Genomic DNA, 18,664 nt, shown 5'->3' with positions numbered 1-18,664 from the left:
CATCTTCCAAACCGAGTATTCTGGCAGTAGCTGCTCTGGGCGTACGCTCTATGGTTGTGGGCCAGCTGCCGGAAGAGCTTACAACAATAGAGCGGCCACTGCTGGAAGATTTGGTTTGAAAACCACCAAAAAAGTCATGTGGAGGCAGCGGCAACAGAGGTACTCTGGCTCTGCAGGGAGAGCTGGGCCAGGGCATTGTGAGGCTGGGAGGTGCGTGAGCGAGAGTGGAACAGCCACTCATGCTACTACCCTCTCCAGCCATGCAGAGCGCCATTCACTGGCATTTTGAAGGCGTCAAGGCAATTCGAAGGCACAGGAAGCGAGTGGCGGGAAACAAGCGTTCATGCGGCTTGCCGATACCCCTAGGTCAGGTAATGGTGCTGTGCTCGGCTGGAAAGGGTGTTTGCCAGGTGGCTGCTCGTGATCGTGATCATTTCATGGCTGCTGTGCTGAGCTGCTGTGACAGCGCAACACAGCCATTCTCCCATGAGGCTGTGTCCAGCTTTTGGGAGCCCACTCGCAAGAGAGCAGCCACCCGGCAACCCCAAAACAATAAACCCTCACCTCATAATAAGGCCCAAGCCATATTTTGTGAGTAAAAAGAAAATACGACCCTGTCTTATTTTCGGGGAAACACGGTATATATTTTCAAGTTATCAGGGCCAATTCAACACCAAGGCAAATATAAAAAGTTCATTTTTCAAACTACGTCTAAACATGCCCAATCATTTTGTGATGTTATTACAAAGGAAAAACATTTAAGAAAAAAACTAGAAGAATGGGTTAGGATGAACTGGAGTGCCAAGTAAGACACTTCCAAGAATTTAAGAAAGAACAAGCAAAACTGATAAGATTGTAATGCTGTAATGGAACTTTTGCAAACAAATATCCCTAAGATTTCAATCTCAAAATATTTATCAGGACTGTCTCTTAGGAAGGTCTTTTTAGAGACTTGTTGGCTGCTGGCTTATTTTCTTGTTTAACAAACAAGAAAACAAAGCAGGATGATCCGGAATCCCATACTGATATTAGTTATCCTGGCTAGTCTTAACTATAATTCTGTTCTATTTTTAATTAATGCTTCACACCAATGGCATCATTCTGAACATTTACATCTTGCTTACTGTTTTATATAAAATATACACAGTTCAAAGTAGTCAAATTACAAAATATCAGTAAATAAATATATATCAGGATAATTACAAGCAGCACAGAGCAAGCCCTGGTCACCATCTGTGTGAATTAATTCATGGGCTGCCTTTGCCGTGTATCCAGAAGCTTTATCTGATATACGGTATGATGTGGGCAGTTATTTGTGTACGAACTGCTCCACAAGTTGTGCATCACTGTTCTCCATATAGAGCAGCGATAGCAAACCTTTTTGACACCAAGTGCTAAAAAGGGAGTGTGCACACACGCTCATCTAGGTCGCAACCCAGAAGAGGAGCTGCCCATGGAGTATTTGCATGCCAAAAAACGAACTTCCAGTTTCCGGCGCGCATATACATGCCAGCTAGCTAGTCTTTTAGTTACTGGTGCGTATGCGTGGGTGGTGATCAGCTACCCTGCACGCTATGCTCACACTGGAAAATGGAAGACCAGCTCTTCCATTTTCCGGCATGGCCGAGCGCATGAAGGCCAGCTGATTGTTGAGTGAACATACACACCAGAAACCCAGAAGAAGAATGGGCAATGCCGCACATGCCAGGCGACATGGCTCTGTGTGCCATTTTGGGCACGTGTGCCATAGGTTCGCCTTCATGGATATAGAATGTCACTGGTAGGACTCAGAAAGAGACCTTTTCTGCCACAGTGCCTGTCCACTGGAACAACATCCCCACCTGAGATGAGACTGGCCACAATCTAGTTGGCTTTCCAGAACAGCCTGAAGACATAGTTTTGCCATTTGGCCTGAGGATGCAGTGATATTGTTGGAGAGCCTGCTAAGTGATTATATTGTGAGGAAAATGAGGCTGAATAAATAAATAAATAAATAAATAAATAAATAAATAAATATATAAATAAATAAATAAATTTGATCTTGACCGATTCAAGATAGACTCAGCCTTCGATCCTTCGAAGATCGTTAAAATGAGGACCTGGATTGTTGGGGGCAATATGCTGATTAAGAGAGGGCTGTACAAAGTGGTATATAAGTCTAAGTGATATTGCTATTGATTTCAATGAAGTATATATTATTTGCAACTGGATTTCTCTCAGCATCTTATTCTACCTAACTTAGAGTGTTGATTTGTGACATAGAACTGTGATGGCGAACCTCTGACACACATGTCATGGGTGGCACACAGAGCCCTCTCTGTGGGCATGCCAGCCGTCACCTCACGCCAGCTTCACCGTGAATGTGCCTCCCGCTGGTCTTCGGGTCTCTGCCGCACATGCGCAGGGGATAGGGTGCATGTCAGGGGAGGCGCTCACATTGCATTTTTGGCTTTGTGCGTGTTCCTCCTGCATCCCATCTTGTATCTGGAAGGCCTCCTGCACCAATCTGGAAGCCAAAATTGGATGGGGGGGGCACATGCGTGGAGGCACATGTGAATGCACAGGTGGCAGGCACATCCACGGGGGTGAATGCACGGGGATGAGGTTCATGCCCGGGGAGCATGCACGGGCTGGGATGTATGCACAAAAGGCACTCTCATTGCATCCAAAAAGGTTAGCCATCACTGACATAGAGCCTAACTTACAGACCACATCACAAATAGAGTAATTATACAACTTGACTACAGCTTAATTTTTTTTAAATAATAATAATAATAATGTTTTTGGAAACAAGAACAAATGCTTTCTCTGATTTCGCCTTCACATGACTTTGGATATATACATAATCCTCACTTACTGACCACTCATTCGGCAATTCTACGAAGTTACAACAGCACTGAAAAATGAGATATCGACTGATCCTTGAATTTTTGGTCATTGCAGCATCCTTGCAGAAAAGTGATTGCAATTTTGATGCTTGACAAAAGGCAAACATTTACAACAGTTGCAGGTTACACGTTCTCTTGTTTATGACCTTCATGGACAGTTTCCAATGAAGTCAATGGGGAAACTGGCAGGAAGTCACAAATCAGTCACCCATGCTCAATGAGCCATAATGATTTATTTAATGACTAAAGTCCTATCATCATGCAATATCACACTTATTGACCATGTCTTAAGCAATGGAGTTGCCGGTCTCTATTGTAATCACTATGTGAGGACTATCTGTATGTACATGAATCAGCTGAAAATGCATTTTAGATGCATGATGAGGGAATGTTAGCAAAACGGAATTTTGATTTTTTTTTTCTTCCCTGAACCATTAACCCTCATGACACAGATGACTTTGACACCACAATTGACTCTGAAATTCTTGGAAAGCAGTTTGTTCCAAAATACACAGAAGAAAGAATACATATGATCATCTTACCTTCTCCATATACTGTGAGCAGTTTGATTCTTGCATTAAATTTGAAGCTTCTTGTTTATAATACTCCCCCGTTTCATTCAGAAAAGGGCACTCAAAAATTTCCTGATAAAACTAAATTGAGAAAGTTGGATCAAGGTCAAAAAAGACAAGAAATGGAACAAATATTTGTCACTGTTTCCCATAACAGAAATAAAACTTCTTTTTACCTTCAGAGGGAATTTTTTCTTATACTGTTCAACATGAACAAAGGAGTTAATAACCCCATGGATTACTTTCTGATTTGGATCTTCTCCACAACGATCACTGAAAGATGGAAAAATAAAATTCTCAGAATTCATACTATCTATCTATCTATCTATCTATCTATCTATCTATCTATCTATCTATCTATCTATCTATCTATATATATATATATATATATATATATATTTTAAACCAGTGTTCCTAGCTTCAGTAACCTTGAAATGTGTAGACACCAACTTCCTGAATTCCCAACCTGCTGGCTGGGGAATTCTGGAATTTTATATCAACACATCTCAAAGACTTTGAGATTAATAAACAGTGGCCTAATATCTAACTATACAATGATAAAACTGTTGTTCACAGAGATAACAGCTTATTTTCAATACTGAAGTATATTACACTCTGGAATACAATTTTCAAAAATATCAGTATGTTTGTATAAAAGACCCTGAGAAAATTGGAACTTATTTTGAGGATGGAGGATCTTGCCCAAATTCTTCACGACATATTATAGTAGTTACAAAATAGTGCTAAGTGGTTCATATTCAAAAATGGAGAATTGTTTCATGTATCTATGTCAAAAGTGATCTATCAAGGCAATCCTTAGAATCTCAGATAAACCTAAAATCAGGAGATGAACTCATGTTTCACTTATACCTAGGATTTGGCCAAGGTAGTAAAAATGTTAAATTATTTTTTCTTTAATTCATCTGCAGTTCAGTAACAGTTTAGCTTCTGCAAGTCCTTCTTAGCCAAAGATAAGGAATCATTTTCTTATTAAATAAACTATTGGAATAGAGGATGTTTAGCAATGATACTGGGTTACATCCTGAGTTTTCCCTATTTGAAAGGATTTTTGGAGAAGAATAAAAAATACCCTAACAAAGAAGAGAAAGATCTATCAATACTTTTCAAGTTTTCACCTTTGTGTCAAATAGTGTAGGCTCCAGACTGGAATTAAAATAGTTACAACCACTACTATTTGAGGCAACAAGGAGGCATGACAGCAAATAAATATTCAATAGAAAAGCTATTTCAGCTGCCAAATATTCCCCTGTTAAGCATATGCAGGAAGGAAAGAATAAGATATTTAACAACAATATCTCACACTATAATTATATTGTTCTTTACACCAAGCAGATTAAAATCTGGAATCAAGATTGCAACCTCAGCAGACATGTTCTAGATATAACGGAGTGAAAATAAGGTATGAAATTGTAATAATAAATAGATAACATGTTGACTTTTTCTCACACCTAGAGGTCTGAGAGGGGAGAAAACCCCAACTGATTCCCAAAGGGCAACAAACAAACAAACAAACATATTTGCCAAGGATTTATGATCTAGACATGAACTTTCTTTGGGCTTCCACACCAATATGCTAGCAGATAAAGTTCAAGACTATTTCAGCTAATTCAACTTCAATTATTTCAAAGTGACCATTCAAACACCAATTTAAAAATCATACTCTTATATGAGTTCTTTTCTTTGTTCTTTGTTGTTGTTCGGTTGCTAAGTCATGTCTGATTCTTCATGGACCATAGCATGCCAGCCCCGCCAGCCCCCCTGTACTCCGCTGTTTCCGAAGTTTACCCAAACTCATGCCTACTGCATCAATGACAACATCTAATCATCTCACCTTCTGTTGTCCCCTTCTCCTTTTGCCTTCAATATTTTTTTCTTACTCAAAAACTTACTGCAAATTTACTCTTTCTACAATTATTCCTTATCTCATTTATTCTATCTATCGCAGCACTGACTAAACACCAGCTTTTGATATACTGATATTTGTATGCAAATAATTCTCTAGTCATGAATTGATCATATTCAACCCATCCAAAGTTTAACACTGTGGGGCCATGACCAATTTTACTTCCTTTCTATCTCCTTTCAGGGTTTCCCAAGTCAATGATGCTGAAGTTAAAGCTGAATAATGTGCCAATGAATATTTGGCTTCAAATATTAATACTACATGACATTTCCCCACATGAAATCATCTAAACTCACCCAAGTTGTAATGCTAGGTAACTTAATTCTGATAACTTATTGTAGTATTAAGTCCTGAACTCGCTGCGAACCTGAATATTCTACAAATCAACATTTTTGAAGATTTAGAAGCAATTGTGTTGAAGTTTCCTTTATCACACACATACACACACATATTTTTCATAAGATGCATTCCCCGCCCCCCCCAAAAAGTGAGTGGAAATGTCTGGTGAATAGCAGCCAGGCCACAGTGGCGGGGTCCTTTTACAGTGCTCAATCCCACCTCTTCTGTCTGTCATTGCCTGCCTCTTCTGTTTCTTTTCCGCAGTGCAAGAGTCAATAGGCAGAACTGGCACATGCGAGAACACCTATCTGTGGTCCTCTCAGGCTCCGCCTGATATGTTGTCCTCTAAACCTAGATACATCATATGGTCAGGTATGTCTTATGGAGCAAAAAATACAGGATACACACACACATGTATGTATGTATGTATATACTGTATGTATGTCTGTAAATATATATGTAAATATGTTTGTGTATGTGTCCTATATAAAAGGAAGAATACATATATAATCCTTTTCTTATTAGTTCAACTTCAATTATTTCAAATTGATCTTTCAATTTGAAATTACATTTGAATACATACACAAACATATATACACACACACACCTCCTTTTGAGACAGGAGAAGATGGATAAGTAGGAAGGTAGGTGGATGGACGGACAGACACAGAGAGATACAGAGAGGGGAAGAGGAAAGATGATAGATAGCCTCTCCTTCCTCAAAATACCTAAAATAATTATTTTCCACAAAAAGTGTACATACATATTTGAATAAGTAGACATTAAAAAAATCTGACATCTGCTTGAGATTTGATACTGAGAATTCTTGGGCTCATTACTCTTTTGTACGGAATTGAGTTATACGTAATACTGGGTGTTACTCAGGCCATAAATAAACATATTGACATCCTAAAATAAATAATAAAACTTAACAATATTGTGTTTTATCAACAAACTCTATATTACAACAGATTACAAATTAATGACAGCATACAGTCAAACATAGCATGTTATAAACCAGCAGGAGTAATTTTTGTTGAATTCAATGGTATATAACTACAATAAATCAATTATCAGATGGTCTAGACTTGACTTTTCTATAAAATTGCTAATAAGCTATAGAATATGTAAGGTTTTTATATTGCTGACACTCAAAGCCTTACCCTGAAACAAAGCTGACTGACAGAAGTAGCTGAAGCTTGTACTGCTGATCAGTTCTGTAACACATTCAGAATTTCAGAAAGGAATCTAATCTCGGGTCAGTCTTTTTTTAAAAAAACATTTATACAATACTTTGTAATGCCCAATTTAAAATAATTTTAAAATCACAAGAGCCATTTAGTAATGGAATTATTTAAATGTTCTATGCTAGAGTTACAAAAAAGGTGGACCTCAAGGTTCCAACAATAATTAGTGGAGTGGGAATGGTTGTAATACTCCCATAGCTTTTATTCACTAGGAGAACACATTTTTTTTATTTTATAGCAGAAATCACTGGCTTTATTTAAGCAGACTGCTAAATACTTGTAGTGAAAAGATGGCTGTGATTATTACATTTGAAATATACCAATAGCCTGGTATCTCACATGCAGCGTGCATAAAATATGATTTTCATGGTGTAGCAATATGCGTTCAAACAAGTTATTCTACGTAATACATTTTGGTGTTTTTTTTAAAAAAAAGCACTCACTTTTTAATTTCACGAAGCAACATTCGAATGAGGACAGCCTGCAGGGGCTCAATCATTAATCTCTTCCACATATCAAGGGCTAGCTGTACGATAAAAAAAACACAAAGTCAATGATAGAACTGCCATTCCGTTTATTCCTTTTTTTTTAATGCTCAGTCTCAAATGCTTCAAAAGCAGAGGGATACACTGAAAGGATACCAAATAGCTAAATAAAGTGCAACAATTCTTCCTTCTTATGAAGGAAATTTCCAACAACTGAATATCTACCAAATAAAAAACTTTATTGGCTTCCTGTCACTTGAAAAATAACTGATAGAGGGATGTTTCCTTGTGTTTTTGTTGTATCATACCAGTTTTTCTTTTTCCAACAAATCACTCTCCATATGCCGGAATAAGTAGATTTTTGGAATTAAGGAATTATTTATCTCCTCTTGGAAAACCTGGCATAAAATATGTTGTGCCTAAACAAATTAAGTACAGTTTAGCAGATATAAGTGGTCCTTCACTTACAACAGTTCACTTAGTGACTGTTTGAAGTTACAGTGGCACTGAAAAAAGTTACTTATGGCCATTTTTCACATTTATGACCATTGCAGCATCACCATGGTCACATGGTTTACCAGTCGCATGCTTTATAATGGGTTCACATTTGCAGCGTCCCGGAGCCATGTGATAATCTTTTGCGACTTTCTGACAAGCAAAGTCAATGGGGAAGCCAGATTCACTAAACAATCATTTTACTAATGCTAACAACTACCAGTGATTCACTTAACAAATATGGCAAGAAAAGACGTAAAATGGGGACTCACTTCTGAGCCGTGGTGGCTCAGTGGCTAGAATATAGTACTGCAGACTACTTCTGCTTCTCACCGGTTGCCAGCAGTTTGGCAGATCGAATCTCACCAGGCTCAAGGTTGACTCAGCCTTCTATCCTTCCGAAGTGGGTAAAATGAGGACGCAGATAGTTGTGGGCAATAGGCTGACTCTGATAACCGCTTAGAGAAGGCTATAAAGCACTATGAAGCGGTATATCAGCCTAAAGCACTATGAAGCGGTATATCAGCCTAAGTGCTATTTCTATTAACAAATTTCTCACTTAGCAACATAAATTTTTGGCTCAATTGTGGTGGTACGTCAAGGACTACAGTACGTGTACTGAATTCAAAACTGCTTACGTGGATATGCTTACATTATTGATATACATTACTTGCATAGACTATAGGTTACATATGTAAAACAGGAGTTTCAATTCCTTGATAAAAGGAAATATAGTATGTTGCACATGGTTTTGAAATACTATTTTGGTCCCATTCATACCTTCTTGGGGGGGGGGGAGATTGGGCATACACCTAACGTTTAAGCACAATTAAGAGGAACTTTTTGAATGACCCCAAATTCTGGGAAATAAATTTAGGAAAATTTGCTGCATAAGGTAAATATTTTGTTTAAAATACAGGATTTTAAAAAGAGTTCAAGGACAAGATTATTAATGTTGTACAATAATTAAGTAGCCCTTTTACTTTCAACCAAAAAATTAAAAACGAATCAGTAAGCAGGTACGGCAGGGACTCTACAAATGTTCTTTATTATAATAGAATAAAAGATCTTAAAAGTCTGTTAGCGTTTCTGTATGTCCTGTTTTATGGCAAACAAAAATCAAGTCAGCGTAATTTTTTAAGTTTTGTATTCCGCTTTCCACTTTCCCAAGACTAATGATTTTTTTCTGAGGTCTCTCCTTAACAATTTGATCATTCCCTCCCTATTTCAAAGGCCAGGTTTGCATCCCTTATTGTCTCTCTCTGACATACTATGAACAGCTATCAACAAATACAACAACTTTAACTGGTTTGGGGCTCTCAGAAATCAGTGTAACTTAATCTTGATTTAATCTAACTGATTGCAATGGAATCCTACCTATCACTTTTTACCCATGAATTATTCCTGACTCTATTCTTCAACTAATTCCATTTGACTTTTTATTTCATGGGGGGTGGGGGGAACAGGGGGAGGTGGGAGAACCATTTACTATTTGCTGGTGGTAGACAGAAATGTGATACAGATACTATAGGTAAACAGATATTACTATTTCCTTTATCAATATAAGCAAAGATATAAGATAGGCTTAAAGCACACCTACCTTTAAAGCAGTATTTCTCAACCTTGGCATATGTGTGGTTTTCAACTCCCAGAATGCCATGATAGGTGGGGAATTCTGAGAGTTGAAGTGCACAGTTTAATATTGCTGTGGTTGAGAAATACTGTGGTAAACGATTAACTTTTTGTCACATAGGGTCCTGAAAAGGTCTCAACTAGCTCTGTTCTTATCTACTTCTAATTAAAGAAGCCACCTTAAATAAATAAGCAGTGAGTACATCACAACCATTAATTATACTTGGTATTTCTTTTGTCAGAACCTTGCAGCCCATATCTGCCTTTCCTTCTAACTACATAAATTTCAATTTCTATCAAGTAAATCAAAGGCTAATTAAAAGGCAATAATAGCTGCAAATGTTTATTTTATTCAGGAAAATAATGAAAGCAAGCTTTGTTTTATGCTCTGAACAAAATAAGCTACATGATTTTGAAAGGCAGAAATTATTTTAATGGATGATTAGGCAGTCAGAAAATATGTACTTTACAGTTACTTCTCCAAAATTCTTTTCCATATTACTTACTTCTCCAATCTCCATCAATGGTTCACTCATATCCACACCTCCGTAACCATATTGAAGATCAGCTTCAGTCAATTTGTTCTTTTTAATAAACTGTGTATTGAGGTATCTATGAAAAAATAAATTCTCGTAAGATATTTTATAAAACTGTTCTATGGAAGAGAAAATAACAGGAAATGCACAGCAGTTTTAAAAAACATTTTTGGACCGAAGGAATATGTATGCGTGTAAGATGATGAATCTGTGGTAGGCCTGGGTTGCTGCCAGCTATAGTGACACAGGCCGCCAAACCACTACCGGTTAGGAAGTGTATAGCAGGAGGAGGAACCTGTAACTCAGGTTGCAGCATGAGCTGAAAGCTGAACGAGATCATGATTGCTTGGAAGAAGAGCAGTTCTTTTTAGAAACCTTTAAGAGAACTTCCTATAAGACTTCCTTCCAATCAGCATGAGAGAGGCTCAGTCCTAAAGATAGCTGTACCAAGATTCACATTTCCTCCAAATTTAAAAAAAAAATGTTGTTTTTTTTAAAAATAGTTCTACGGAGTGGAGTGGCTGGTAGAAAATGTTGAAGCATTAGTAAGGATAGAGCAGGTTACAGTTTTATAAGGATGCACAAGGTAACTATGACTTGATAGTTTGACAAAAGATAGCTTGACAAAGGTGTGGGAATTCCAAACTATTTAGAAAAGCATTTTCCCCCTTTTACTTCTCTAGATTAAAAACAAGCCTGAGAGTAAATGTATTGAACCTGATGACTGCCGTGAGCATAAAAAAATCTATAATAAGAATCTCTTGTGTGAATGAGAGAGGGAGGAAAAGAGACAATAAAAACATTAAGAAAATGTGTAAGTTTGTGGAGTTTCATGTGAGTTACACACATCCTCTTCCGCTGAAAAGTATAATTTGTTAACCAATAAAGGAGAATAATTGTAGCTCAGGGTTCAAATAAAAGACCCTTGGTGTTCTTTGAATTTGGTTGTTTTCTTGCAGACGTTTCATTGCCCAAACTGATGGCAACCTTGGCACTGATCATGTTACCTAGTTTGTGTAATGAAACGTCTACCAAGAAAACAACCAAGCTCAGAAAGCATCAAGGACCCTTCATAATTTGTTAAGCTAAAGCAGTGTCTTTCAACCTTGGCAACTTTAAGATAGCTAACTGGGGAATTCTGGGAATTGGTCTTCATATCTTAAAGTTGCCAAGATTGAGAAACACTGAGCTAAGGTCATGGTATCTATTAGAAGTAAACAGCAATCATTCTTCTAAAAGCACTGTACAAGCAAACATCACTGCAATTTTAGACAATTGTGCTCTAAAATTCCTGTAGAGACAGACATCTCTCTAAAATTCCTGTTCCATTTTCCACCTTCCAACAAACACACACTAGATATCAGACAAAAAAAAAAAAGAGTTTCCAACAGATTTGGGGTCCTATTTTGTTTTATCAGTATAATAGTGGAAGTGGAAAACATGTGGCCTGAATGCAATAAATTGTCTTTTGGATATTATGTGATTAGCCATGCCTCAAAACTTTCCACTTTGTACACTTGCAAGATTTTCCCCATGAAAATTTAGTAAGCATGTTCACAGCAAACATCAAAACAATGGATCAAAACAGGGGTGGGTTCCGGCAGACACTACTGCTGGTTTACTCGTGGGTGCGCTGTGCATGTGTGCTTGATGTGCGCTGCACGCGCAATGCAATAAAAATTGTTCTGTGCTTGCGCAGAAGCAAAAAACAAGAGAACCGGTTTGGGGGCATGGCAGGCCGAACCGATAGGAACCCCACCACTGGATCAAAACCATAACTCAATTAAAAGTAATCACATTTCCAAACTCCAGAATAAGTTTAAGATGCATTTACCTGTATAAACAGTCCATATAATCTGCCCCTTTACTGTATTCATCCCAGTTTCTATGATACATTACCAATATTTTTTCTTCAGAGTCCAAGACTTTCTATGGGGAAAAAAACCCAGAGGAAATAGATTAATTTTATTATACATGCTCTATTTTATTTGAAATGTTAAAAAGCAACTCCCTACATAATAAATTCAATTCTATGAACTATTTCAAACATTTGAGAGATACTATATTTACCTTTATATCTTGTTTCAGAAAATAAAAGTAAAAAACAAAACAAAAACCCAAGTGGCTGTTTTCTTCCAGCAGACTATAAAATAGATTGCACATTACTTAATTCTGACATGCAGCATTAACATTTTATTTTTATCCATTCCAGTTACCTTGTGCAAATGGCGTACATGATTTTCCAAAAAAAATTTAGTTTCCATATAAAGTCTCTCTCCAAGAGGTTCGGGATAGGCCACACACAGAGCGTATATGTCCCTGGGTATTAAGTCAAGGCTAAAATATTTTGTTTTTCCAACTCAAATTCTAATGAAATATTGACAGAAAGGAAAAAGAAAACCAATGCCTTATTGGAGTTCCAAAGAGATTGATTCATTGTCCTTTTCCAGCTGCTTGAAAAGCCAAGATTTTCAAAGTTTTTCAGGCTACCGGGGGTGGGGGTGGGGATTCTGTGATCCCTGCCTCTCAGAAAGTGTAGAGAATACTTTGGGATGGGAGAGAGAACATTCTCCAAATTACAGCACTGCAAGGGATTAAGTGCAAAGCATCCACATATTCAAAGGATATTGGGTAAAAGCCCTTTGGGCTTAATCTATGAGAAGGAAACTATCTTTCAAATCACTGTTTTCTAAAGACCAGATGATTTGTTCAATTCTAGAACACAAGCCTGTTACTCACTAACCCATCAAACCTAGCTGTAGTATTTCAACAAGTGTGTTGGCATAGTTGCCTTCCTTGGGGCTAGAAAGCCTGATCCTAATGCTCAAATTTTATCTTTCCTGTGCCAACTTCTTAAAGGGCTTACTTAGCATTTCTGTAAAAATATAATATAGAAGGAATTGTATGTCACAAAAAAAAAAGTTTTGTTTCTGGGCTAAGTTGAAAATCACCCCCATTCGCAGTTTATAGATCACCATGGTCTTAGTTCATAAAAACAGCTTCCAATTTCGTCAAAGAATTTGGAATAGCCTTGGAAAAAATATAACTGAGGAAAAATATAACACTTTTTTTAAACACTTGAAAGGTCATGAAATGTTTTCCCTTGTTGCAGACCACAGACTTGAAACTACAGGCGCCAACTTGACCTAGTGATTAAAGGCTCAGGCTAGAAACCTTGAGGTCTAATTCCACCATAGGCATGAAACAGTGGGCAAGTCACTCTCTCAACCCAACTCATCTCATAGGGTGATTGTTATGGGAAAATAGGAGAAGGAAGGCGTATTAGGTATGTTCACTGCCTTGAGTTTACTCATAAAGTAATAAAGGTGAAATTTTAAAAACCATAACAAATCATTAAGAAAAAAGACTTTCTAACTAAAAGATAGGAAAAACTTCCTAACACAGTAAGTTGACAATGAAACAATTACCAAGACTGATGATGTTATTTATTGCAATGTTCAAATGAAGGTTAGACTTTTATCCAAAGGGCAGGGTTTAAGGGTCTGTATTCAGGTAGTCCTTGACATATAACAGTTCATTTAGTGGCAAAGTTACACCGTTCATTTAGTGACAAAGTTACACAGGCACTGACAAAAGTGACTTGTGACCGTTTTTCACACTTATGACTATTACAGCATCCCCACGTGATTTATATTTGGATGCTTGACAACTGACTCACATTTATGATGGTTGTAGTATCCCAGGGTCTTGTGATCACCTTTTGCGACCCTCTGACAAACAGAGTCAATGGGGAAGCTGGGTTCACTTAACAACAATGTTACCAATTTAACAATGCAGTGATTCAGTTAACGATTGTGACAAGAGAAGTCATAAAATGGGGCAGAACTCACTTAACAAATTTCTCACTTAGCAACATAAATTTTCTGCTCAACTGTGGTCATAAGTCGAGGACTACTTGTAGTTTTTTTCAACTATAACCCCAGTATTGTAACCCTAGTATTGACAAATAAATAGCAAGATTTTGTGAAAAGTGATTGAATTAAGCCAGAGACAGAAAGTCACAAGTGCCAGAGCAAAAAGAAACTATCTTATTTATTTGGTAATAAATAAATAAATGAGAGAGCAGAATTGAAATTTAAAACAGCTCCTTAATATGAAGAAAAAAAGAACAACATTCTGAAGGTAACCTGGACCAAATATATTAAAAAAGGGTTATCATTTTATAAAATGAACTCATAAAACATTCAGTTATTTCTAGAAACAGATTTAAGTTGTCATACATCTGCTGGGAGGGTGGCACAAACATAGCAGGGCCAGAAATATCTCACTTCTAAAGAGGTTCGAACAGAGGAGATGTGAAGGTCAAAAGGTAAGAGAAAGTGAGTTACTGCTTTAAATAAAAGTGCTATATGGCCTTCCATGGCTTTTTTTCAAAAGACTAGAGACTATACTGGACACACAATGTCCGAAGCATGCTTAATCTTGCTTTCAGTTCCATAAGGAGCATTTCTTAATTAAAAGAGGGATTAAAATCTATGGTACAACTAAACAGCTTTCGATTAAAAGAGTAAAACAACCTATATTTTCAAGTAGGATACAAGGTATTTTCCCCCTAGATATACAGTATATGTTACATCTAAATCTACTAAGCATGATTGAAATTTTTTTCTACCTTCTTTTACAAATATATTAATTATGCATCAAAACATTTGAGAGCATTTGCTTGCTTTCCCAAACCATAGTTAAAAGACATAAATGAATTAAGTTAATAGTAATCTAGAGAAAAAGCTGAAGACAGGAGAATACTTCAAAAGTAAAAATTCATAGATGTCATTTGGGAATACACTTAAAAAGTTGATACTAACATAAAACAATTGCTAGCTTGTCACATTATAGTTAGCCATGCTACCTAAAATCAATAAAACACAGCATCCTGCAACACAAAATATGCTAAGCTTAAGCAGTGGTTTACAAACTGGAATGGTTAGAATTATATAACATCCTACTTCTAAAGAAAATAAAGGATGGCATATAAATTGCAGTTCAGTAGTCTGACTGGATCTATGGCTACTGATGCATAGTCCCTGAAAAAGATTTTCTGAACTTTCACTTCCTAGCTGTTTTTTTCTGTTTCACAAACAACTTTAATCTCCCTGTCATGGACATCCTCATATAATAACAAAGCTTATCTATGAACTGCAGATAGATTATATCCAACTCAGCACAACTCATTAGGTCAAGCACAAATAATAGGTCATTTACTAATATACTGCCCTTGAAACAGAAGTTTACAAGATCCAAAATTGCTTGTGGGATGGAAGACAAGCATCTATCATTTCCTCTAGAGCCGTGATGACAAACCTATGGCATGCGAGCCTGAAGTGGCACGGGAAGCCATGTTGCTTGGCATGTACAGCGTCAACCGTTCCTCTTCCAGGTTTCTGGCATGCATGTGCACACGAAGATCAGCTGGCCTTTGTGCATGTGGAAACCAGAAGAGCTGGTCTTCCGTTTTCCAGTGTTAGCATGTGTGCTGGCTAGATGTTCGGCGCATGTGCATGCATGGCAGTAACTGGAAGACTTGCAACCGGCACACATGTGCATGCCGTAACCCAGAAGTAAATTTTTCAACATGCATGTGCCCCCTGGGAAACTCTTCTTCCTGATCATGGCCCAGACAAGTGCATGTGCACTTCGCGAAGTTCTCCCTTTTTGGCACTCAGTGCCACGCACACCCTCACTCCCTTTTCAGCACGGTGCAGAAAAGATTTGCCATCCATGCTCAAGAGCACATGATTCTCTAGTTCTAGCTAGTCTTTCTTCAAAATAATTCCGAATGAAAATCTGTTTTGTGCTTTTTGGTGGGACCATAATAAAGCTTAATAGTAGTTCAAATGAGGTTAGCAAAAACAGCCAGAACAACTGGTAGGTTTGATTAGAACCATACTTTCCTAATTAGAAATTACATTTTCTATTTAGAACAGATTGGACAGAATCACGTACTAAACATACTCTTTATAGTTTAGACATACTTACCATTCTTAGCAAATTATTAGACTTTGTTTAAACTATTGTGTATACCATACATAATTCTTAATAGACACTATGTTATAAAACCTATTGGTGCTAGAGTTCATGCTGAATGTATTTTATCCAGCTCTGAATTCTGTAAAGAAATCAATTTCTGTACATCATTTAATCCTGTGTAATCAATATCTGTCCTCTAATAAAAGGATACGAGAAGCGATCATTCCATGTTGCTCTTTCAACATAATCCAGCATAACAACAGCTTTAATAGTTGTGAGAAGCTTGTTCCATGTTTCATCAAAATCAACTACTCGTGGTTTCAAGGACATTGTGGGGAAGTAAATGAATCTGGAAAAAAAATACAAATTATTAATTATATCTGCTGCAAATAGGATTATATATTTTTGAGATATCAATCTTATTTTTTTTGTTAAAATATTTATGTCAAAAACATCCTACATTGCTAGAAAGGCTGGTACTTCCTCTGAACTTTCCTACTGAACTCTACCATTCACTGCTCCTAAAAAGTTGCAATTATTGGTGATTTATCCTTATATTATATGATCATTAGTTCTGCCACCTGAATTACAAATCCTAAATCAGGGTAGAATATTTTGGATGAAACTCGAATAGATCAATTTCCAGCAAAACCTTTTAGGTGAAAGGAAGTATAAAAATAACACAGTATCAAGAAAAATTGTTTATTTCTATTATACAATGAAATCTGCAGAGCAGGTTGGCTATTATAAAGGTTTAATTAAAGCAAATAGATAGACTACTAGGGGAGCCCCTAAATTAACTTTGGCCAATTGAAACAAGACAAAAAAGGCCAAATTGGTGAATCATTTTTGACATGGCCAGTGACTTGTAATTGAGAGTAATGGTGCATAAGCACATCTTAAGCCCTTTTTATAAAAACATTACATTACGAGAATAAGTACAAGTGATATAACATTTATATTCATCATGGTTTTGACAGCAAATTACTTTCCCCATGTGCTTTATAATCTGGCTGCCCTTTTATACCACAAATTCTAAACTAGAGCACAATCTCCTGTTATCCTACCCCCTCCCCCCATTGCAAAAGCAAAGTAAATATCCTCTGTCTGGTTGATAGAAAAACATTTTTCTCGTGGAGAAAAAATGCTATTGGGGAGGTGGTGTGTGGAATGTCTTATGAGATGTACCATTTAAATATAACTCTCTAATTTTTTTAATCATCATTTTCGCATCCTTTATTCTGAATCGACAAGCAAAACAAAAACAATACAAAATAAGCAAAATCAACCGTCCCTGTTCTAATATTCCCTTGTATTCGTATTCATGTCATGCATTCATATTCATGTTTATACTTATATCTGTTCTCTAATTAAGGCTTGACTATATAAATAAATAAATACACACATACATAAAAATAAATAAAAGAAATAAATAAATCGGCAGAAGTTGGGACACCTCGGAGTTTGAAGGCAATTTACCTTATATCTTATCAACGAGATTAAAGGAAATAACACGGTTTTAAAAAACAAAACACTGGATCTGCCGGTTTGCTTTCAGGATCTCGCAAATCTTCTTTTTCAACCCCCACCCCTCAAACACCTGATTATGGACAGAAACGAAAACACTGCTGTGTCTGTGTGGACGGGGCGACCCAGTATGTATTTTCTGCCCTCGTCCACTGGACACACGCGGACCTGGCGGATGCCCTGCGGGGTCAGGGCCTGCTCGGTGCCCGTTCCCAGCATCTACACCCGGCAGCCTTTTAAACGTCCTGCCGATTTCACGGGATTCAGCAGGCACGGATGCCGGCCGATCCGCTTGAAAAGAGGTTTCGCGGCACCCCCTTCCAGACACGGGCACGCGTGTGGCTCGCATACTCACATCGAATACCGACAGCAGGAAAAGGAGAGAAGCACGGGGGCGATCGGCTAAGGGATGCGGACGGGGAGGCTGCCGTGAGGACTGGGGGGTGTCAGTGCAATGAAGACGGAGGTCAGCGGAAAATTAAAGAGGGAGGCAGGGAGGCACCGGATCCTCCGGGGAGCGATGAAAGGAGATCTCGCCGAGGGGGGGGGGAATTGGAGAAGGAAGAGCGTTCCCCCCACCATCACACACATACATACACCCCCGTAGCCTCTTCCCTTTCGCTGTTACCTGGCAACAAGGGGAGGCCTGGGTCAGCGTCGCGTTCCCACGCCCTCGCCGCACCTTGTGTATCTCGCGCGCAGATTGATCTCCCAGACCCTCCTCACAGGGTTGCCATTACCCAGCCGCCACGGCTGCCCGTTGAGCCCCGCCCACTGGGCTCCCATTGGCTCAGAGCGGGCAGGGGGGGTTGTGGGGCAGAGCGGGCGCAACCATTTCAACCCATTATTTTTGACGCCCACCGAAGCTGCTTGTTTCCCTCCCACATACTTTATCTCAGCATGTCAAGCCGCCCTGTCAAACAGCGCGCCGCGACTGGCAATAATAACCTGACTCCTTTTCATCGTTTCTTTTTCAGTTCTCCTTCCCTCCCAGGCTGCGGGGAGAGTTGGTTTCGCCCCGTGTATGGGGC

The 18,664-nt window shown here is 38.1% G+C and overlaps 1 protein-coding gene across 2 annotated transcripts in view; it reads right to left on the bottom strand.

Annotated features, from left to right (window-relative positions):
- The window catches only part of CUL2 (cullin 2), a 59,171-nt gene extending 40,772 nt beyond the window's left edge, over positions 1 to 18,399 (bottom strand). For both annotated transcript variants that reach the window (XM_032236829.1, XM_032236830.1), the window contains exons 1-8: positions 18,262 to 18,399; positions 16,318 to 16,455; positions 12,335 to 12,437; positions 11,953 to 12,047; positions 10,089 to 10,194; positions 7,414 to 7,496; positions 3,637 to 3,733; positions 3,431 to 3,541 (exon numbers count right to left, since the gene is read on the bottom strand). In XM_032236829.1, coding sequence (XP_032092720.1) covers positions 3,431 to 3,541; positions 3,637 to 3,733; positions 7,414 to 7,496; positions 10,089 to 10,194; positions 11,953 to 12,047; positions 12,335 to 12,437; positions 16,318 to 16,436 — 714 coding nt within the window. In that variant the 5' untranslated portion in view covers positions 16,437 to 16,455; positions 18,262 to 18,399. The remainder of the gene's footprint in view (positions 1 to 3,430; positions 3,542 to 3,636; positions 3,734 to 7,413; positions 7,497 to 10,088; positions 10,195 to 11,952; positions 12,048 to 12,334; positions 12,438 to 16,317; positions 16,456 to 18,261) is intronic.
- Positions 18,400 to 18,664: the final 265 nt, after the last annotated feature.

This window comes from Thamnophis elegans, chromosome Z (assembly GCF_009769535.1).
Source record: "Thamnophis elegans isolate rThaEle1 chromosome Z, rThaEle1.pri, whole genome shotgun sequence".
Classification (NCBI taxonomy): domain Eukaryota; kingdom Metazoa; phylum Chordata; class Lepidosauria; order Squamata; family Colubridae; genus Thamnophis; species Thamnophis elegans.
This window is presented reverse-complemented; position numbering and strand designations above follow the sequence as displayed.